Source organism: Neoarius graeffei, chromosome 1, assembly GCF_027579695.1.
Source record: "Neoarius graeffei isolate fNeoGra1 chromosome 1, fNeoGra1.pri, whole genome shotgun sequence".
Classification (NCBI taxonomy): Eukaryota; Metazoa; Chordata; class Actinopteri; order Siluriformes; family Ariidae; genus Neoarius; species Neoarius graeffei.
In genome coordinates this window covers 129,069,488-129,093,828 of record NC_083569.1, presented here as the reverse complement: position 1 = coordinate 129,093,828, position 24,341 = coordinate 129,069,488, and the positions used below count along the sequence as shown (strand labels likewise).

General features: G+C 41.5%; 1 protein-coding gene across 6 annotated transcripts in view; it reads right to left on the bottom strand.

The window, feature by feature from the left end:
- Positions 1–12,426: 12,426 nt before the first annotated feature.
- The window catches only part of LOC132883488 (uncharacterized), a 22,670-nt gene continuing 10,755 nt past the window's right edge, over positions 12,427–24,341 (bottom strand). For 4 of the 6 annotated variants that reach the window (XM_060917185.1, XM_060917190.1, XM_060917213.1 and 1 more), the window contains 5 exons: positions 19,063–19,190; positions 18,638–18,931; positions 18,273–18,554; positions 15,060–15,187; positions 12,427–14,394 (listed from right to left, as the gene is read on the bottom strand). In XM_060917185.1, coding sequence (XP_060773168.1) covers positions 14,116–14,394; positions 15,060–15,187; positions 18,273–18,554; positions 18,638–18,931; positions 19,063–19,123 — 1,044 coding nt within the window. In that variant the 5' untranslated portion in view covers positions 19,124–19,190 and the 3' untranslated portion in view covers positions 12,427–14,115. The remainder of the gene's footprint in view (positions 14,395–15,059; positions 15,188–18,272; positions 18,555–18,637; positions 18,932–19,062; positions 19,191–24,341) is intronic. The other 2 variants (XM_060917206.1, XM_060917219.1) reach the window with 1 other exon arrangement.

Genomic DNA, 24,341 nt, shown 5'->3' with positions numbered 1-24,341 from the left:
TCGGTGTTTCATCAGTCTAAGAGTATTATTAAAGATGGCTCTGGACAAATACATTACCCTAAATACTTTAATGACAAAGGTATTGAAAATTATAACATGGATGTAGTTGCTAATAGTTTTAATTTTTTTGTTAATGTTGGACCAAGATTAGCTCAAAATATCTCTGATCTGGTAACAAATGATGATTGTATAGATAATATTATAAAGAGGAATTCTTGTTCTATGTTTCTTACACCAGTAGACGAGAGGGAAATTATTGATATAGTTAATAAATGTAGTAATAAGATATCCACAGATTGTAATGATATTGATATGAAACTAGTGAAAGCTATTAATGGGGGGATTTCTAAAACCATTAACATACATCTGTAACTTGTCATTTCAAACCGGTACATTTCCAAGCAGTATGAAAATAGCAAAAGTAATTCCATTGTATAAATCTGGGGACAAACACAACTTCACAAATTACAGACCTGGGGCCTCATGTACAAAGACCTGCGTGGATTTCCCACTAAATATGTGCGCACGTCAAAATCGGGAAATTTGCGTACGACCAAAAAAATCCGGATGTATCAATCAGTGCGTACGAAGGTTTCCACGCACTCTCCTGTTGTACATCCCAATCAACGTGGAATTCGGCGCACATGCACGAGCCCCGTTCCCTGCCCCGTCTCCTCCCTCAATTATTCCACACTGAATATGTTAATTAGTATAAATAGACCTGCAGTAAGGCCCGCGTTAGGTAAAAGGCATGGCAACTTTTACTAACGCATTAATGTCAATTAAATGTTAGAAATCTCACGTTAATCAAATTAACATTTAACATTTATTATTAACATTTAACATTAACATTTATTCGCGTTAATCCCTGCCTTTAGCACAGTGTAATAGAATTCACATACATCACTTAATTGTTCTGTCACCTCCAATTAAAGTGATGTTCAAAGTGTATGCTATGAGACATGCAACGGTCACTGATTGTATGCCACTGAATGTAGCCTATACCAAGATAACGGTATGATTCGCATCGTCCGCAGTGCCTGCACCACAATGAGTGTCTATTTGAGTTACATGGGTTTTGAAAACAAAAAAACACCTTTAGTGCTCTGTGTACATTTTTTCGGGGACACCCTGTATTTGAGGAAATGTCTTCCTCTCTTAGTAGGCCCAATATTCCTAGCCACATGTAACCAGAAATAAAACGTGCACATATTTTCCACAATAGGATTTTAATGACAAATGTATTCTAGCAGGGTGCCAGGGAACAACAGGAGGACCCCAGTCCATCCCACCCGAGCAGGAAGAGGACCCCCAGCCGAGTGGATCCAGCGTCACTGTCACCTGCCCCCCTTCTCCACCGCCTGCCCCTGTCGCCAGGTCCACAGGCAGGGTGCTGACGCGTGCGGTCCTTGAGTCGCAGGGGGAAATTTTAAAGGGGATAGAGGTGATTAACGACAACCTCGAGGGAATCTGCGAGGAATTGGAGGAACTGAATAACACATTAAAAGAATATCTTCAAAAATGAATGGTGTCCCCTTTACTTTTCACATTGTGGCTATTAAGCGCTGCCGGGTTTGTATGCCATGTCGCTGTGGCACCTCGTTATGAGGCCCAGGGTCTGGGTCCTCCGGCAGGTCTCGCTCCATTATTGGCACGCCGTGCCGCTGCGCCACATTGTGTAACATGCCACACACCGCGGTTGTGTCTGATTTGTACGCACTTGGAAATCGTTTCATATATTGATCTTGGTAATTATGTGATAAGGCTACCCCACGCAACATTAACTAATAATATTTCAGTCTGACACCTCGCGGCAAATGCGCAAGGAAGATCTATTAAGCTAGCTGCAATGCATGGTCCTGCATGTGCATTCTTTAATTTAATTAATTAACCAATAGTCAATGGGAATAATATCGAAATGATATTGCTGGGGTTTCTCATTTCCCGTAATTACAATATGGAAGGGATGGTTGATGGATCTGTTGGCATTTACCCAACTGTGGGTGCAATCAGTTAGTTATTGATATTAAGTGATCAATCTCGTTAAATCAGTCTCATTAAATTTTGAAGGTCAATAATTAAAATGAATCAATCCCATTGAATCATTTACTTTGACTCACTTGAAGTGAATCATACCATAGAATCAGTCTCATTCAGTGAATCGTTCAGTGAATCGTTCAATGAATCATTTAGTGAATCATACCATTAATCCTGGTGCTTAATAATAAATTACCAAACAGCTAAATTATGGTATATTTCCAAATTATTACAATCACTTACCACATTACATAACTTTTATATGCACCCTTTTGAATTCGAGGGAGATTGGGGACTTCATGTATATATTGTTGTTCACACAAATAAACACAGTTTGTTTAATAAATGAATTTATTATACAAATATAAAAAGAAAAATAAATCAATATATACAAGCAGTGAGGGGTGTGTGTGTGTGTGTGTAGGACTTGACCATGTGTTTAGCCTCGTGTAGCTAACTACACGTGGTGGAGGCCTAGCTTGTTGGTAGCTAAACAAAAGAATTTTATCTAAACAGAACAAAGGATTAGCTCTGTGTTTAGCCTTGTGTTGCTAGTGTGAGTTTGCTAAAGGCCCTATGGCCTAGCTAAAGTGTGTTTGTTAGGCCTGGTGAGGCCTACTGAGCACGTGTTGCTAAAGACAAGGGTATTAGCCGTAGCTAACTAAAAGCTAGCTTGTAGATTTCTAGCTGAGGTGTGGTTTATCAGGCCTGATGGCCTGCTGAGCACATGGTAGGCCTTGATTAGCTTTGTGTTGCTAAGCAGACAAAAGGGAAGCTGTAGCTAACCCACTAGCTCATAACCATACTGAATCCACTGAAATCTTGAGATCAAGATGTATAATAAGAGAACTATATGTTAGTAGTAAAGAAAAGCATGCACAGCCTATCTATTAAAAAAAAAACAATTGAGAGAACATAGATCCAAAATAAATCAACACGCTGCGTGTTCAACAGTGTAACAATAAACCTGGGTTTAAATTCACACTATTTCAATAAAAGCAAATTCCCTAGACTATCCTAATTATGCCAAAATCTTACTTAATCCTGCCTTTAGCAAGATATGAAGAACTATTCGCCGGTGTAGTCTCGGGCCTCGCCGTGGGAGCACGTGAGCCGCTCGTGATGGAGGCGTAGAAACTTTCTGGTCCAGCGGAGCACTTGGGTGGTTCCCGTGGAAAGCAGAGGATTCTTGGTCCGAACCTCAGCGTTCGTGAGGAAAAGTCTCTGATCAGAATGAGATGCACAGCGCTTTGAGTTAAAAAGGATTCAATCGCTTCTTAACTTTTAACTGCCTGGGCTGCAGTCGTGACGTCACTTCTAATGCAAGTAAACCAGTTGTAACTCAGGTTGAGTTTAAAGATCGCGCGACTCTAGAGTTTACCTTTGCCAAGGGTAAGAAAGAAAAATCGCGCTGAGTGATGGATCTTGCAAGAAAGAAGACGTCTTTCTGGGTGGAGAGCGCCTCTTTATACGTCCAGATTCATCGGAAGCCAGACGTGAGAGACGAAGATGGTGGAGCTTCCGCTTGGATTTATGCGTGCATGGCAGACTGACGTAGGTGATCCCGCCCACGCGTGACGTAGGTCACACGGAAGTTGCCTGGGAATTGTAGTTCTGACACAAGATGGCGGCATGATACCTACAGTCCCCCTTTTGGTCTCAGGGGTATGACGGAGTCGTAGCACTGAGAGCACCGTATCGTATCATCGCCGTGTCCATAGTCCTTGAGGTAGACTTGCTCTGCACAGTCCATGGTGTCCTGCGAAGACTGTGTAAACTTGTGAGTTCCAGTAAGACAGTTGGAGACAGAGGCATTTTGGGCATATAATCACTATGGGCATTTTGGGCATATAATCACTATCTAACTAACTAGATCAAAACCACATCAAAAAAAAAAACATTAAACATGAAACATGTAGTGTTTAATTTCTTATGCATAAAAAAAAGAAAAGAGAAGAAATGAAGGAAGAAAAGAAGTATTAGTGTTTGGGTTGGCAAACCTAATCTTCTGGGAAGGTGATAGCAGTGGGTGGTCTGGCTAGAAAGCGTGCGCTACTGCGGCTAGCTGTCGGGGACACAGACCATCTTATCTAGCTAGGCGTGTAGTGTTATGTATGGGTTGCCTGGGCAGACCCAGTGGATGTCTTTCGTGAAGGTGCACATCTCTAAGTTTTGTGGATTCACAAAAGTGAGGATAGCACTGCCAAGACTATATGCCAGGTATATTTGCGATGAATACACACTAGTAATAATAGCGGATTTTAGTATTTTATCTACCATGTTATACTGAAGGGTTACTTCATTGTGTTGGTGAAGTCTGACCGGGAATGTTAGTGTACGCTTATGGTTGAGTGATGCGTACAAACTAGGTGGACAGGATGGGCCTAGCTGTCGTCCACCCCCTTTTTGGAGTGAGGACTGTTCAAAAGGTTTGATTCGATTATCATGGAAATCGATATGAAAGCATTTGATTAGGCCTAGATGTCCTAATGTGATACGCGACGGGGAACGGTTTTCCCACGATCGAAAGGTCTCGACCAGGGTGGTAGGAACTTCTCTGAGATTCGGGCGTAGTAGGCTTTGTGTCCTTCTACTCTCGAATCGAGATTCTTTTGGGCACCTGTAAAGGTTGACTGTAGGTGGCGTCGTAGGTCGGCGACATGTTGATGTGTGGTGTATGCAATCGCGACACTCATGGCCTCTGGTTTGTATAGGAGATGCGGGGGAAGAACCGACTCTCGCCCAGTCATCATCCCAAAGGGTGTGACTTCAGTGGCACAATGAGGGGTGGACCGAATGGCCCTTAGCACCAAGGGAAGTTTCACGTCCCAAATTTGACCATGGTTTGTGATATACTCTCGCAGCATGCTCACAATGGTTTGAATGGCTCGTTCAGCCTGACCAGAGAATTGAGGGTGGTACGCGATATGGAATTTCGCCTCGACGCCTAACATGTTCCACAGCGCAGCCATTACACCAGCGGTGAAATGGGTGTCTGTGTCTGAGTCGATGGATAGAGGGAGATTTTTGCCACTAGGGGGAATCGCGATGTCGGGTGTTTCGACACCGGACTCGGTGTGCCAAGACATGAACTGAAGTTCATCAGAAATTTGATCTCGCGTGGCGCTTGGTTGATCGGTGTTCGCACTAATCTCGTCGCAACGGGTTTGTGCATATTTTGTGGGATCCAACGACTGTGGGGTTTTGTTTTGTGTGAAGTTGACTAAGTTTATGTCGCAGGGCTTGGTTGGGATTGGGTCGCCTTGTAAGAGCCGTGTGTCTGAGAAATGGTGGTGAAGACTTTAGCGCACATGAGAGGTGCGTCTTGTGTGTTTGCCTTCGCCACCAGGGGGGCCCTACATCCTGACCCTCGCCTGCTGTTTCAGAGGGATCTCTTCCCCCTTTCACGAGATATACCCGTGGTTCCTGGCCTAGTCATGCCAGCAAATAGCTTTTTGCCATTTTTCTTGGGCTCTTTTGTTTTCTCTGTTGAGGGGTCTGACGTCTCCTGTAACAGTTCTTTAAGCTCAGCCAACTGGGCTTATAAAGAGTCCAGCTCTGAGTGGAACTCACCAGGTTGGTCTGAGTCACTGTGTTGGTCGTCTCTACCCTTGCGTTTAGAGCTATGGTCGGAACGCTTCTGCCGTTTCTGGTCAGAGCAGGGATGACGGTTTTGCTGCCAACCGTTTTGTTCCCTACGACCCTTTTCATGTGATGGGCGATTGCCATAGTCACTGTGGACTCGCCCTCGGTCCCTCCTGGCCTTACCTTGTTGATTTTTCCACTCACCCTTGTGATGGCTCGGCAAGGATCGGGCTGGACCGGAATTTTTCCAGGTGGGTCCCCCTTTCGGCGCTTCACCTCCTTCTAAGGTTAGCGGGGGCTTGTCCTCACCCTGGAGACTAAGGACTCTGGGTTCATCATCATTTCCGTTTACGGTTTTGACAATGGTCTCCCAGGTCATTTGGGCTAGTCGCCTAATTTCCCTCATCGAATAGCGACCTTGTCGACACGTCAGTGTGACATGGGTCCGCACGCTTGGGTGGAGGTTATGTAAGAAGAGAGATATGAAACCTCTATCTTCTTCCAACCCTGGTGCGCTACTACCTTGGAAATAGGCAGTACGTAGCCGTCTGTAATATTCACGAGGCGCCTCAGACCGTTTTTGTTTGATTTGTAATGCACACAATATCGCGGAGGTTTCGTCCGTGTATGGCGCATATTCTTCCCTCATGTAATTGCGAAGTTTCGAATAACTATCGCGAATGTTTGAGGGTAGTGTCTCTAAAAAGGCACGAACGCTACTACTGGAGGTCTTCCAGATTAGTCTAAGTTTTTCACGTGTTGTGGCGTTCAGCAGGTCCATCAGGCATCGATCAATTTCTCGTAAATAGTTATTTACATTAGTTCTTTGATTGTCGGGATCGAATTGTTCGACATCTTTGGCAAGTAGGTCAATTTGCCGTAAGCGAAGGGTTTGGTGCACGTCCTTGTGCGACCTTCTTGGCTCTTCTGAGCACTCACTATCTAAGCTACTCTGGTGTTGTTCCCATTTCGCACTAGATTCGTGGTCTGATTCATTTGAAGATGGATCAGGGAGACTGAAGCGCACTGACCTAGGTGTGCTACGGGCCTGGGCTCCGGATGAGCGCAGGATGGCTCCATCTTGGCTAGACGACGGAGTCGTGTAGCGAGTTGATGGAGTTTGGCAGGATGTCTGGTTCTCGACCAGATCATTTACGGTGTCCGGTTCGGACGCCTCTTCCCGCTCTGAGCTTTGGCGCATTGTTGGGGGTCTTTCACGCCCCTTGCGCTGCTCTTGGGGGGTCTGCTCCTGGGCAGCCCTCTTAGCAACCATTTCGGCTTTCTCTAGCCGTTCGGTGCAATCATCAAGGGAGGTCTTCAAGAGCTCACACTCCCTATGTAAATCATTATTATCGGCTGTCAGCTTGGCGTTGCTGGTGGTCAGCCTTTCAACCTCTCCGCGAAGGCATCTGATTTCTGAATCAGCATTTTGGAAGTATGATAGGAATAGCTTACCTAGTGCCGCTTGGACACTAATAGTTGTTCTTTTTGGATCTCTCATATGTTTGTTTGAATTGTCTATGTTGTTTTGGCATTCACTCTCACTCATGTACTTAATGTTTGCCTTTTCGGAAGCAGAGCAGTGAATGAGGTCTGCAATGACCTCAAGGAGAGACACGTCTTGAGCGTTGTCTTCCATTTTTGAGACATGAGGGGATGCCATTTTACTTAGGCTGGATACTAGATAATTAATCAAGTTAATTATTAATTTAATCATTATTAATTAACTATGTAATTAATAAGGTTTATTTGGAAATGCTCTCTTATCCTAAGTTAAATAGGTTATGATTATTTGTGATATGGTTATCACACTACTGTTAACCGTTTCAACACACTTGGGGATATACCTTAGCAGTTGCTGAATCAACTGATAATTTATTTGTTGTTGAACAATATTCCAGAAGTCAACAAACCAATCGCCTCACACAGGGCACCAATTTAACTGTGGGTGCAATCAGTTAGTTATTGATATTAAGTGATCAATCTCGTTAAATCAGTCTCATTAAATTTTGAAGGTCAATAATTAAAATGAATCAATCCCATTGAATCATTTACTTTGACTCACTTGAAGTGAATCATACCATAGAATCAGTCTCATTCAGTGAATCGTTCAGTGAATCGTTCAATGAATCATTTAGTGAATCATACCATTAATCCTGGTGCTTAATAATAAATTACCAAACAGCTAAATTATGGTATATTTCCAAATTATTACAATCACTTACCACATTACATAACTTTTATATGCACCCTTTTGAATTCGAGGGAGATTGGGGACTTCATGTATATATTGTTGTTCACACAAATAAACACAGTTTGTTTAATAAATGAATTTATTATACAAAGATAAAAAGAAAAATAATAAATCAATATATACAAGCAGTGAGGGGTGTGTGTGTGTGTGTGTAGGACTTGACCGTGTGTGTAGGACTTGACCATGTGTTTAGCCTCGTGTAGCTAACTACACGTGGTGGAGGCCTAGCTTGTTGGTAGCTAAACAAAAGAATGTTATCTAAACAGAACAAAGGATTAGCTCTGTGTTTAGCCTTGTGTTGCTAGTGTGAGTTTGCTAAAGGCCCTATGGCCTAGCTAAAGTGTGTTTGTTAGGCCTGGTGAGGCCTACTGAGCATGTGTTGCTAAAGACAAGGGTATTAGCCGTAGCTAACTAAAAGCTAGCTTGTAGATTTCTAGCTGAGGTGTGGTTTATCAGGCCTGATGGCCTGCTGAGCACATGGTAGGCCTTGATTAGCTTTGTGTTGCTAAGCAGACAAAAGCGAAGCTGTAGCTAACCCACTAGCTCATAACCATACTGAATCCACTGAAATCTTGAGATCAAGATGTATAATAAGAGAACTATATGTTAGTAGTAAAGAAAAGCATGCACAGCCTATCTATTAAAAAAAAAAAAAACAATTGAGAGAACATAGATCCAAAATAAATCAACACGCTGCGTGTTCAACAGTGTAACAATAAACCTGGGTTTAAATTCACACTATTTCAATAAAAGCAAATTCCCTAGACTATCCTAATTATGCCAAAATCTTACTTAATCCTGCCTTTAGCAAGATATGAAGAACTATTCGCCGGTGTAGTCTCGGGCCTCGCCGTGGGAGCACGTGAGCCGCTCGTGATGGAGGCGTAGAAACTTTCTGGTCCAGCGGAGCACCTGGGTGGTTCCCGTGGAAAGCAGAGGATTCTTGGTCCGAACCTCAGCGTTCGTGAGGAAAAGTCTCTGATCAGAATGAGATGCACAGCGCTTTGAGTTAAAAAGGATTCAATCGCTTCTTAACTTTTAACTGCCTGGGCTGCAGTCGTGACGTCACTTCTAATGCAAGTAAACCGGTTGTAACTCAGGTTGAGTTTAAAGATCACGCGACTCTAGAGTTTACCTTTGCCAAGGGTAAGAAAGAAAAATCGCGCTGAGTGATGGATCTTGCAAGAAAGAAGACGTCTTTCTGGGTGGAGAGCGCCTCTTTATACGTCCAGATTCATCGGAAGCCAGACGTGAGAGACGAAGATGGTGGAGCTTCCGCTTGGATTTATGCGTGCATGGCAGACTGACGTAGGTGATCCCGCCCACGCGTGACGTAGGTCACACGGAAGTTGCCTGGGAATTGTAGTTCTGACACAAGATGGCGGCATGATACCTACACCAACAGTCTCGCATTATGCGTCTCGACAATGTCGTATGACTGACATACATTTCAATTCACGCATCCTGATGTTCCGATGCATTTTTGGATGCCTCTTATCGCCATGTCATGACTCTTGACCGAGTAGGCCTAAATGTAGTTGCGTTGCTCTGCCTCTAAGTGTCGCCAAGTACCATGATGCACCAGAAATGTGCATACGCCAGCCATGAGGTTTGCGTAGAGTACCGCACTTTTCCACGCCAAGTCAATCTTTGTACATACGAATGTTTGCGCAGAAAGTGACGTACGTAGCTTTTTTGTGCGTACGCAAGCTTTGTACATGAGGCCCCTGTTACTTTACTTCCTCAATTCTCCAAAATTCTTGAAAAACTATTCAATAATATTAGATAAATTCATTGAAAAATACAAACTACTCAGTGATAGTCAATATGGATTTAGAGCAAACAGATCAACAGAGATGGCACTAATGGAATCAACTGAAGAAATCAGTAACTCTATAGATAAATGTCAATGGGATATTTATTGATCTTCAAAAAGCTTTTGATACTATTAATCCTAATATATTAATTAATAAGATGGAACAATATGGGATAAGGGGAGTTGTATTAAATTGGATAAAAAGTTATTTAAGCAACAGGACACTTGGGGTTTTGCTGGGGATCGAACCCGGGTCGCTGGTGTAGTGATCCAGCAAACCCCCCACTAGGCTACCAGGGGAATGACTCAGGTGCAGAGGAGTGAGCAGTGAGGCGAAAGTAGAGTAGAAAAACAGTTTATTTACAATATACAAAATCCCAGGCAAAAACAAAAAAAGTATAATCCAAATGCTCAGAAGATATACAAGAAAAATAAAAAATCCAAAAGTTCAAAGTCAAAACAAAAAGCCAAAGATAAGAAAAGGCAAAAATCCAAACGCTCAGAAGATCCCAAAATGCTAAACACAAAGTCCAAAACGTCCACAAGAAAACAAAGTACAAAAGACCACAAAGGCAAGGAACTTGGAACAGCGATCTCAGGTGACAACAGCACAAAGACTCCGTGACTAGGGACCAAACTGAGGAAGTATTTATACACAAACTAAAATAGAACACAGGTGGCAATAATGAGGACTAGGCGGGGCACAAGGCACATGGAAAAACAAAACACAACACACAAACAATAGCAGCCTCTAGCAGTCAAAACAAACATGACAACAACAGAAAATAATAGCGGCCTCTAGAGGCCGAGATAGTTCAAGTCCTAACAGACACAATTTGTGAAGTTGGGTGACTCTGTCTCAACTCGTTTGAATATTGATTGTGGTGTCTCCCAGGGGTCAGTATTGGGTCCTAAACTGTTTATTCTTTATATAAATGATATGTGCAATGTATCAAAGATATTTAAGATGGTATTACTTGCAGATGACACAAATATGTTTTGTTCTGGAACAAATTTACATGAGTTAGAAAACAATCTCTTCAGAACTGTGCAGGTTAAAAAGTTGGTTTGATCGAAATAAATTATCATTAAATCTGTCTAAAACAAAAATATCATGTTATTTAATAATTATAAAATAAATAGGGCAATAAATGTACAGGTAGATGGTGTTGATATTGAAAGAGTTTCTAATAATAAATTTCTTGGGGTAATAATAGATGATAGAATGAATTGGAAATCACATATAAAATACATACTAATGAAACTATCAAGAAGCATATCTGTGTTGAGTAAAGCTAAGCACGTCCTGGACTATAATTCACTCCACATTCTTTACTGTTCCCTGGTTTTACCGTACTTAAATTACTGCTCAGTGGTGTGGGGAAATACGTATAAATATTCACTTCATGCAATAACTATACTTCAAAAAGAGCTATAAGAATAATTCATAGTGCTGGTTACCGAGATCATACTAATTCACTATTCTTAAATTCAAAATGTTTAAAATTCAGGGATATTATAGAATATAAAACTGCCTTAGTAATGTACAAAGTAAGGAATTATAAAGTACCAAGGAATATCCAAATAATGTTCTCGGACAGAGAGGGGGGCTATAATTTTAGGCGGAAATTGAAATTTAAAATTTGCAGTGCTAGGACAACGTTAAAAATGTTCAGTATTTCTATTTGTGGAGTAAAGCTATGGAACAGTTTGAATGTGGAGCTCATGAAATGTACAACTATAAACCAGTTCAAAAAAAGGTATAAGGAACAGATGTTTATGAGGTATAGGGAGGAGGAATTACAATAACATGCTATTGATAATACAAGTGTATATATGTGGGTATGGGTACATACGGATATATTATATAAAAAGTGAGTATCTGTGTGTGTGTGTGTGTGTGTGTGTATATATATGTGCATAATTGTATATAATATATAAGCATAATATGCATAATTATGATATGGGTGTCTGTGTACATACCATATGGATGTGTATAGTTATAGGTATGTGTATATGTATGTACTGTATATATGTATTGTATGTGTGTATATATGCATAAGTATTTGTGTATATATGATTTGGGCGATATTATACCATGTTGGTATGTCTTGGTATGTTTGTTTGTTTTTTGTTGATTTTGCTTTCTTTTGTATATATAGTTTATTATGGCAGAAAGTGACGTTTGATTAGCGGTGGTATAGAGGGTTAGGATTTGATAAGTTATTTACTTCTTCCTAATCCTTTCCGAACATTATGTTACTGCCTTGTGGCTACGCTATTCTGTTTATGACGATGTTTTGATTATTGCATTTTTTATTTTAATTTTTTGTTTTTTTGTTTGTTTTTATATCTTCTTTACTGTTCGGAATAAAGCAATCAATCAATCAGTCTATAATTCTCAACATAGGAATGAGCAGCGTTAAAAACTCTACCACAACCAGCCACGAGATGGGATCAGAGATACTTTCTCTTCTGAATCCGTTTTGATGTCCACCCATTACATTACATTATATACAGTCACTGATCTAGATGCTAGTGAAAAACTCCATCTCAGATACTTCCCAGTTAGCGCAGCACATTGTGGGATACCCATCCATCCATTACCTGTCGCTGCTTATCCTGTTCTACAGGGTCGCGGGTGGGCTGGAGCCTATCCCAGCTGACTACGGGCGAAAGGCGGGGTACACCCTGGACAAGTCGCCAGGTCATCACAGGGCTGACACATAGACACAGACAACCATTCACACTCACATTCACACCTACGCTCAATTTAGAGTCACCAGTTAACCTAACCTGCATGTCTTTGGACTGTGGGGGAAACCGGAACACCCGGAGGAAACCCACGCGGACACGGGGAGAACATGCAAACTCCACACAGAAAGGCCCTCACTGGCCGGCCACAGTTCTCACAGTTTGGGGAAACAGAACAGCAGGAAGCAGGCTTCAGAACAGGTGAGTTCTTTCATTCAAATATTTTTTGTCGTCAATTCACGATTTATCCAGTACATGTAGGAGAATTGAAATGCCATTTCTCTCTCACCTTACTTGTAAAATCATATATATTATATAATATACACACATACACATATACAGTGGTGCTTGAAAGTTTGTGAACCCTTTAGAATTTTCTATATTTCTGCATAAATATGACCTAAAACATCATCAGATTTTCACACAAGTCCTAAAAGTGGATAAAGAGAACCCAGTTAAACAAATGAGAAAAATATTATACTTGGTCATTTATTTATTGAGGAAAATGATCCAATATTACATATCTGTGAGTGGCAAAAGTATAATAATAATAACAACTAGACTGCATTTCCTCTGCAGAAACTGCTGGAGTGTGCTTGCTCAAATGAAGCCGCATTCTCTCACATTCTATAAAATACAATACAATAAAATATAAAATGTATAAAATACATACAATAACTGACCTGCACAAAAACACCTTATTGAACCCTCCAAATGGCTTTCAAGTCATTACCCCTAAGACACCCCCAGCACAATGGACTGCCCCACAAAGAACCCGGGACACCCCTCTATCCCCCCAGTGGAACAGTCCATCTGTTTCCCCAAACGAGACCCGGAAGAGCGTTTTGAATGCCTGGTGAGGGAATTGCTCCCGGAGTTGAAATACAAGTTTTAACAGCCAGTGTGAATTATTTTACTTTTTGATCCTCGACAAAGATTCAACAGTACATACGGTGGTGGCAATGAGAACAGCGACAGGACAGCAGAGATTTAAAAATGGCGGCACATGGCTGCCTGCGCATGCGCTCTGTCAGCGTCGCGGCTCAGCCCGTCACACTCTCTCACAGCATTTTGAAGGGAGACGCTTCGCGCAGTGAAATCTCCTCTCCACCCTTTTATATGTTCTTCAATTTAATTCAGAGGTTTTACAGGGTTTAAACATGGATTCTGGCTGTAAAATCGCAGTTTTAATTTTGTTTTTTCTGCTGCGCGCGCTCTAACGTCTAGAGTGGGGGCGCTCCTTATGACGTCATCACTCCCATTCACTTCAATGGCACGGAATTTTACCGAAAAATGGGAATACCGGACGAACGACAAGGGGTAGCGCAACCATTTTAACAAGCACACCATTCCAGATCGGGCCCTACATTTCAGCATTGGAACGGTGTCTCTATCTCAAAAGCCCTAGGAGGAGGAGTGGATCCAAAAAACGGGTGAAAATGAATAATAAAAATAAAACTGAAGAACAATACTGTGCTTTTTCAAGCACACTAATAATAATAATACATTTTATTTAAGGCGCCTTTCAGGGCAGAAAATTCTAAAGAGTTCACAAATTTTCAAACACCACTGTATACACACACACACACACCTGTTCCACCACTAAAATACTGATGTTGCTGTGCAGAGTTGTTCAGCTCTTTCATACAAGTCATTAGCTGTAGAATCTCTAAATTGTATCATATGCTTTAACTTTCCTATAGTTGGACCGTTTGTGCTTAAATGACGCTTTCACCCTGTTGTGAACTGCTGTGGGGCTGTTTGATCGCTGCCCTCTCTCTGCTCTACTGTCCATTTGTGGGACATCAGCCAACTCTGCCAGTCCTATGGTTCCGTTTACAGCTGTAGACGTCTGCCTTCTTTCTCCTCCATGATTAGCCTGCTGTATTAAATGATCTTCTGAAGTCCCCATGTTTAGCCGTTCTGCCTCCAGCAAGCTGTTCAAATCCTATCAGATAACCAAATACACAGAGAACACAGATCAGGAAATATATTTACACAAATTACACAACACAAGAAGCAAACAGGCATGATAGATTGTTTCACTTTAAAATAAATAAAAATATATATCTAGGCTGCTCCCATCTCTTTCAGAAGCACAGAAAGCTTGGGGAGAGGGGATAACTGCTCTGCATACTGAGAAATCAAAACCCAAAACTCCTTTCCCTCCAGCCAGAGCTTGTGCTTTAACCAGCAGGCTAGCATTAGCTGGAAAACATGCTTGACTGGCTCTGTGCCACGTTCAACGCTGCAGTAATGTCCACATTATTCAGGAACAGGCGATATAAGGTCAAATATACACACACATTCCTGCAGGTTAAGAACAGAGGTCACACCGCTAACAGAGGGAACTCACCAGCTAACGCTAGCGAAAAGAAGTTATTTTTGAAGGAGAGAAAGGTTTGTCTTTTCCCCAAATCAGTAACCGTGACAGTCTCACTGATCTGCATCGACAAATAAACTGTTCAACACTAACAGACTGAGAAAATGGCAAGAACAGCAGCAGATTATTACACACTCAGACTGACAAACATCTACTGGTTAACACACACACACTCATCTGAGTGATCACCTCATGGGGCCGAATGACTCAGTTACACACACATTACTTACTGCTCTTTGTCGTTGTCTTCGCTTCCTCAGGAATACACGCTTCACATGCAGTACATAAAACAGCAGCAGCAACACCAACGACACCAACACCACCACCACAAACACCCACTCTGGTATCCCACCACACGCTGAAACACACAGAAAACATGTCACTAGAGTTCGTATCAGAGCTGCAACAACTAATCCAGTAAGCTGCCCATTTTTAAAGACATCATTCACATCACCAACAAAAATGTGTTAAAAGACACGGCACAGGTATCTGTTTGTGTGTGACATCACTGTGCAGTGATCCAAGTGGGTTTTATAAAAATGGTCATTGTTTAGGTCTTCATGGTTCAGCATAAACCTGAAAACGAGAGCGAGTCATGCTTCCTGTGATGAAGTGGCATTGGCCATGTGGTGATGCTCTCCATCCCTGTGGTGGATTTGGGCAGGGCATCATCTTGTTGGGAGCGGCACGGGGCACCAACACAAAATAAATGAATAAAAAAAAAAAGTATTGAGATTTGCACAGTCGGTTTTCAGTCGATCATTTGCACATCAGTGATATCCTGTCACCGTGTAGATCAATGAACCTTCCAGAGTGGCACCATGATTGTAGTTTGATCTGGGCAGCCAGAATACTTCCTGGTCTCCCACTCAGAAGTACGAGATGGGGAGGGGAGTTAGGTTGACCTTTGACCTCCAGTCTCCCCAATGGAAGCCCGAGGTAGGGGGACTGGGGGAATCTATTAAATAGTGCACAGTGTACTAATGCGGAGTAAAATCAGGTCACACTATGAAGTGCTACCAAAGAAACCACAAGTCATTCACTGTGACTTTATAGTTTCACTGACGGTGTTGCATTTTTTTTTCCCCTGGTTTGTGTGAAATCGTTAAGAATAATATAAATCCAGTCTGTCCAGCACCAGGGTGAACTGGTTTAGTCCTGACTCAGTGTTGGGGGAGGGGCAACGTAGCGATGCTCGAGTGTGAAATCAACACAAATGGATAAGAACAGGTCTGGGGTCAGCCATCAGGTGCCCAGTTTAGGAGAAAGAGGAAAGAAGAGGAGGAGAAACGTGTAAAAGATTAAAAGGTATGCAGCGGTCATCACTTTATAAGTATAATATTATGCGTGTAATTAAAAATAGTCTAACACTTAGGCTTGTTAGCCTCAGTTGCTTACTGTGTGATGACAATATTCTGTTTTCTGTCCAGCTAGCTTACAGAAACCTTTAATACAAGAAGACAGACTCCTCTATATCCCTCGCCCTATAGACCAACTATATACCAAGTTTCAAGATATTATTTATCACATTTTTCCAAGTTGTGCTGCAGGAAACCAACCCGACCTCTTTACACTGACCTCAGCAGCCCATGGCATAAACCCACCGCACCTTTGGTCCAGGGGAGCTAAAAATTAACATCTCTCACATTTCTTAGTCTCAAAAGACACACATACATTACTGAATCAACACATATACCAACTTTCAAGACCAAACCATTCATAGTTTTCAAGTTCTGCTCTGGAAACAAAAACTACCCCTAAGACCAAGTCTGAAATTGTTTCCATGGAAACATGAAAAATTAAAATTTCTTCATATGAAAAGGCACATCTACATCACCTTGTTAACATGTACACCAAGTTTCAAATCCGTATCATCAATAGTTTTGGATATATGCTCCGGAAACGAACACTGCTCTTAGAAATCTATTTATTATGTAAAAATGTGAAAAATACTTTTTTTCAAAATCCAAAATAGCAAAAGGCACCAGTTCACATGTTGCTCGATATGTATACAAAGTTTTATGAAGATATCTTCAGTAGTTTTAAAGATATGGCCCAGAAACGAGAATGTGACGGGACGGACAGACGGAACTCGTTTCTATAATAATTTCACACAGTTTGTTCGTACGTGTACCTTGCAGCAAAAATCTAACGAGCACATCTACTGTAATAATTCTATTGCTCATTTGTACTCACATACACAATTTGTTTGTATTTGTCTGGTACTTTTTGATAAATAGATGCAAAAGACAAATTTAATATGCAGTTTTTAAGTGTGTTGGGGGAGGGGGGGTTAATTGTGGATGAGGGGTTTTGTAAGCGATTGCTGTTGTTGCTATGTGGAAGTTATGTGGCATTAGCCCCGTCTCCATTACTGTTCCTCTAGTTATTGAGTGAAGACGGCGTTTTGTACACCGTGATGGTGATGAAGACCATGTTCACATGAAGATGTTGCTCTGTTCAGACCAGTGTGTCCGGACTCAGAGCTGATAGAATCCAGGAGCGTTGTGAAAGCCGTGTGAGGGACCAAGTCATTTTAACCAACATTCAACTGTTGACATTTCTTGAGCACTTTACTAATACACATCAGTGACAACGTTTACTTTCTCCATCATCACGCTGTGCAATAAATCCAGTGCTAGAAACGGGTGCAATATTTATTCGGCAGCAGTTTGTTTATTTCATGTCTGTTGTATCTTTCACTGCACATGGAGCGAGGAGAGATGCAGTTTCGTTCTGCTCTGCACTACTTGGTGTACGGTCTGAATAACAAAGTTGACTTTGATTTGAGTGGAGTGAGCCGGATTCCTCGCTTCCCAACTACAGTCAGGAAGACGAAACAGAAGGTGACGTACTGTGGTGGATTTTGCTGAGGGAGATTTCTCCAGGCTGGAAAAGTTCCCTTGAAAAGGAAGTTGGCTGTCTGCCCCAACAGAGCCAGCTATTTCATCACATCTTTACTCGCTGTTCTATCGTAATCGTGGTGCCGAGCTCAACCCTGTGGTAGCCCTCCTATACTGCGGTATTGCAGTTACTGTTGCAGTCTACACCGTCAAGTGAGCGCCTACAACATGCCAAGAAGAAAGGACTGTGAGTGAGCGAAGGAGCTTCTTAGGGATGGTAAATCAGTTGGGGAAGTTCATCATGATGGTGTCTGAATCCATCAAACAAAGCTGAGCTGATTGAGTTTTTGTACCAGGAGTGGCATAAAGTCACTCAAGAGCAACGTGAAAGACTGGCAGGGAGCATGTTAACACGCATGAAAGCGGTGATTAAATGTCAGGGTTATTCCATCAAATATTGATTTCTCAACTCAGCCCATGTTCAAACATATAACGCCTCTGCTCTGTGCTCAGTGTGAGAGACTGATGGTAATAAAAATATCATTTAAAGGAAGACAGTATATTAACTATACATTATAGACAGGACAGTAATCCCCCTACCTTCAACACTGACTGCGTAAATATGAAGGTCTTCCTCCTCCTCCGGATCTCGGACGATGTAAACTCCCCCATCAGTCGACCGGACTCCTCTCAGTGTGAGAACCGTGTTAGTGAGTGATGTTCTCGAGGTGTATTCAGCTGGACAGTGGAGTGAGCTTCTGTCCACACTGCAGATCTGTTTATCTGAATCTCTGTGGTAATAGATCACCTCCACTCGCTCTGATACGTGCAAATCCAGCAGCAGATCTTCACCAGGATTCAGCTGAACTAATGAGCTCCGTCCTGAGAAGAATAAATTAATTGTATGTAAATGTGATCATTTCCATCAGCAGCAGTTGGTCTGTAGAGCAGGTAAAGACACTTACTGTCGATGCTGAGTTGCACATCTTTTATGTCTCTGCCATCACACTGACACGTGTACAGTTTCCTCTGACTGAAATCAGCTGCAGGGATGGTGAGGGTGAGATTTCCCTTCAGGTACTCATCATGGGACATTTTAAATCCCTCCTCTGACCAGCAGGATGTCTGATTGCACTGAGCCACTACCTGATCGTTACTGAATGGAGTCCATGTGGCCTCACGAGAACAGGTCCGTTCACATGGCAGAGCAGCAGCCTGATTAAACTTCACCCGTACTGTAGTAACAGCTGATACAGGTGCTGAAACAGAGAGAAAATACTTCACACTTAGTGTTTTTAACCCCCCAACACGTACAGGTGAGAGACAACAGTGTAATACAGGAAGCTCACATCCAAATATTACTGTGATATACCGGAGTAAAATCACTTACTAGTGATGGACGTGATCGTGATGACGAAGAGGACACCGCAAAGGACACAGGAGGACGTCATGTGTGAGACGGCACCACCAGCACTTCTTAAGGTTTAGTCAGCAGGGCAGTACTCTGCATATATCACACTGTACGGGTCAGAAACCAACCAGACATTCAGACTCAGCTTCTGCCCAGTCCACACTGGCATTTTTAGCCGTATGGCTAACAAAAATCAGAATAATTGCGTTATAAGGGCATGCATGTCACTAGAGGCACTCTCAGGCTATCACAGTTTCACTGATTAATCAATTTTACAATTTACTAAATATCAGCTGATTTACAGTGATGCTTGAAAGTTTGTGAACCCTTTAGAATTTTCTATATTTCTGCATAAATATGACCAAAAACATCATCAGATTTTCACACAAGTCCTAAAAGTAGATAAAGAGAGCCCAGTTAAACAAATGAGACAAAACTATTATACTTGGTCATTTATTTATTGAGGAAAATTATCCAATATTGCATATCTGTGAGTGGCAAAAGTATGTGACCCTTTGCTTTCAGTATCTGGTGTGACCCCCTTGTGCAGCAATAACTGCAACTAAACGTTTGTGGTAACTGTTGATCAGTCCTGCACACCGGCTTGGAGGAATTTTAGCCCGTTCCTCCATACAGAACAGCTTCAACTCTGGGATGTTGGTGGGTTTCCTCACATGAACTGCTCGCTTCAGGTCCTTCCACAACATTTCCATTGGATTAAGGTCAGGACTTTGACTTGGCCATTCAAAAACATTAACTTTATTCTTCTTTAACCATTCTTTGACAGAATGGTCATTTCTTTTTCAGCTAATGATTTTTAAAGTTGTTTTTTTTCACATGACACAATGATACAACCGTACCACAGTGGGTAAAAACATTGGATGATAACTCCGACTGGTTTTATTAAAGCGTTTCAGTAAGCAACAGCTTCACATGAGCTAATATCAACAGGCTAATACTGAGGTCTAGCATCTTAGAATCTTAACATGTAGCTCTGTGCTTACCGGAGTCCAACAGAGGGCTTACGTGGTCGTAGCGGCTCCTCTCTCTTTTCCTCAACATTCACAAACTCTCTCCTAATAAACGAAAGGTTTATCAACACACTATGTGAAGATTAATTGTGAATTTATGAGTTTTACGTCACGTTTCCTACCCAAGGTCCGTCAGCTCACTCAACAGGTGTGCTGCTCTCAGATCGGTGTGTGGGCGTGAGCAGGACGTGCTCAGCGACAGTTAAAAGGAATACAGGGCCGATTCGCCACCAACTGGTGGGACACGGGAACGACACTCAAATAACATATGGGTTTAGTAACCATATGGGTTACATTTATACTGAACGATGTTCATTATAAATCAGTCTGTGATACTTTTTGGTGGAAAACACAGCAGTATCTCGCTGGTATGATTATGTCCTCCATCAGTCTGTTTCCTGCTCTGTTCGGATGGAACTGATGAGGACTTGTACAGACAAACTCCTGCTGGAATCCTGTGTGTTGGAGAAAATCCTCGGCTGAACCCATCCAGAGCTGGGATCATCTCGGAAGGCAGGGTGGTGATGGATGAACTGACTGACCTGCCTCAGGCCTTCCGTCTCCTTTATGGACTGATTTATTCCCGGCACCTGCACCACCCCAAGGGTATGAAAAACACTTTGACCTTTGTTCAGCGGGTAATGCTCGACCTCGGTAAAGTGAGCTGGCACCCAAAAATTTACTTTTTTAGGGGAGGGGACCCCACAATCAGCTTGCAATGTAAAATGGGATTCCAAATAGTCACACAACTGCTCCAGATATCAAGTGCTTTTGTTTTATGTTGACAGGGCTCGACATTAACGGTTGTCCGCTTATCCGGGACAAGTGATCCTTTATGTCGGACAAGTTCATCGTCTCAGTTACTTGTCCGATGTGGTTCTCACATGTGGTTGTGGCGATTGAAATTGATCCTTGTAAACACATCGGCGGCATTAATGTATATCTTTATAAATGTAACCCATATGGTTACTAAACCCATATGTTATTGACATCATTTTCAAAACTGTTGACTGTGCGAGACATTTTTTACCACTACCATAGTGAACACGGTAAAGGGGAAATCTTTCAAAGCAAGGCCTCCACAGATCCGGACATAAACTCGTCAACGAAATATTTTGATGTGGATCCTGGTCTTATAATTGGTGACCTTGTGGCCAATTTTGGCGTAAAAAAGTTAAAGTATACTTGTATCCCAGTGGACAACCCTTTGGGAACGGCTGCCAACGAAGCTACAGCGAAGACTATCAACGCTTTTCAGATTCTCATGGCAAGAAGACACGAGTTTCCACCGAAGAAGACCAGTAGGTGCGTATAGATAAATCTGAAAATCGCTGAACATGTGTCCAAGTCAAAACGATTTTCTAGCATGATCTTGCAAGGGATTAGCCATGAAGCTATCCCCTAGATCTCCCAACCCACAAATATTTAACAAATTAAAGAAGAACCCTGAAATTATAAACATAAATTTGTATTTGTAAAATCACATTTTAAAAAGTGCATGAACATTAAAAGCATTACATTACCTTAAATATATAAATATATATCAAATATATCTGTACAATTATAAAAAGGGGATTGGTGAATTCGTAGACAAAGTGAATTCGTAGATAGAAATTCATAGACAAAATGTAGGTGAATTCATAGACACCTTTTTTTAAATGGTGCAATATCAGAAAGGAGGTGCATTGAATCAATAAATTATGAACATGACAATAATTATAAATATATGGCCAAAAGATCTCATCTCATCTCATTATCTCTAGCCGCTTTATCCTTCTACAGGGTCGCAGGCAAGCTGGAGCCTATCCCAGCTGACTACAGGCGAAAGGCGGGGTACACCCTGGACAAGTCGCCAGGTCATCACAGGGCTGACACATAGACACAGACAACCATTCACACTCACATTCACACCTACATTCACACCTACGGTCAATTTAGAGCCACCAGTTAACCTAACCTGCATGTCTTTGGACTGTGGGGGAAACCGGAGCACCCGGAGGAAACCCACGCGGACACGGGGAGAACATGCAAACTCCACACAGAAAGGCCCTCGCCGGCCACGGGGCTCGAACCCAGGACCTTCTTGCTGTGAGGCGACAGCGCTAACCACTACACCACCGTGCCGCCCCGGCCAAAAGATCAAATTTCCAAATATTGTCCTAGTTTCATAGCAAAACTGTATGTAAAAGTATTTATCATGTTGCTATCAAAAGAGGATTCCTGTATATACTATTCTGTGAATCAATTTTGTGTAATTTGTTAAGAATGTTAAATAAATTAATTCTAAATATATTTAGGCATAGTTTCTTTTCTACTTCCAAATGTGTTGACTATTTTCAAATTTAAACCTCATTTTATTAATTTATAAATGAACATTTGATACTTTGAATATAGCCACTCGGACCATATTCCAAAAGCTATCTCGAATTTTCTTGTTTTTAAATATAGCATATGTATTAAATATCTGTAAATTTCAAGAGATTTAAAAAGGAGCATGATTTCCTATGCTCTCAAAATGGGTCTCTGAACATATTTTTGTTGTATAGTTGGGAAAAGGTATCCCAAGAAATTCAATTAAAAATATATTAATCCATTTCAATTAAATTTACATCTAACCCATTTATACAGCTGGGTGGACTGAGTGCAATGTGGATGAGGCGTCTTGCCCAGGGACACTACGCAGTTTGAGAAACCAGGTTACAAATTTTTGGTGTCTCCACTGGGATTCGAACCCGGTCTCTGCGGTGACAGGCCAGCATGCTAACCATTACACCACTGTGAATGCAGTAAGCTGTTGTTCTTCACCTTTATAACCATAGATCCGGAACTGAAACAAACATGGTGTATTGAGCTGTTATATTTACAGAAAAAGTAATGTTAAAAGGTGTCTCATGCTGCATCAGATTCATCAGAAGGTGGTAACTCGGGTGACCTGCAAAGAAATTCATTATATTTTGTGAAATTATTCCTGTCTAAATATAGGTTATGGCAGCCATCTTGAAAAAAAAATTCAAAAAAAAAAAAAAAAAGCCTGCCTACCGACCCTAGTTTTGAAATCTACATAACCGGAAACACACTTTTTTTTTTTGGCCTTACATATCAAATTTATCAGTTTATTCACATGATTTCCGAAGCATCTCACTCAACATATTGTTTTGATGAATCGCCGGATGTTTCTCTTTGGAAAGAGCGATGTGCGCATACGCAATATTCCACTTGCGAAACCGGCCAATACCGCTTCGTGTATTTGAGCTGAAAAGTAAACGGTCGTTTACCAGACCCTCCAGGATTTCGCGATGTTGCGATTTGCAACTTCAACGCAAATTCAACCAATCCCCGCGAATTCAGGGCGGTGTTGCAATTATATCCAATCACCGCAACTTTCCCGCAAATTTGACCAATCGTTGGCGTCGTCTTGAGGTGACATCGACAAACTACCTTCCGCCTTACTTCCGTGTCTACGTTCAAGAGAAGCAGCATGTGCGCAGTGTTGCCAGATTGGGCGGTTTTAAGTGCATTTTGGCAGGTTTTGAACATATTTTGGGCTGGGAAACGTCAGCAGTATCTGGCAACACTGCATGTGTGAGTCAGTGTTTATATAGGCTTAAATTCTGTTACTGAAAGTGTGTTATGTTTACAGTGAAGGACTGTGTGCACTTTACATTATTTACTTAATACAAGAAATTAATGGATGCCAACATTTTTGCCAAAATGGTATTTTATTTTCCATTGTTTAGGCAGCTTCAGCATCATACTGTGAGATTCTGTTCAAATTGGTTTTTTCTTCTATGAAGCCTGAGCCATTTATTTTATTAGTTTATAATTATTGTTTAATTTACTCTTCAGGAGAGACTGCCTGCACACAGTACGAGTATTAATAGTTTTTTTTTCTTACATGAAAGCTGAGGCATTTATATTATATTTTAAGGTAACTTCATGTTGTGCTGTGAGGTTCTCTGCACTTTAACTTTTGAACCAACAGGTGCATTTGGATAAGTAAAGCCTATTTTTCTGCATTTTTGTAGTCCTGGTAATATTTTATATTGGTAAAGTTGTTTATAGGACCATTTCTCAGTGTCTGTTCTTTTAATCAATAGTTTTTCAGTAATAACTTAATATTTAACATATCACTCAATTTTAAATCACAAAGAGAAAATCGCAACAATTTCTCGCAACTTTCACTTCCTCCCGCAATGTAATCGCAACAAAAACCTAAAAAACACCGAA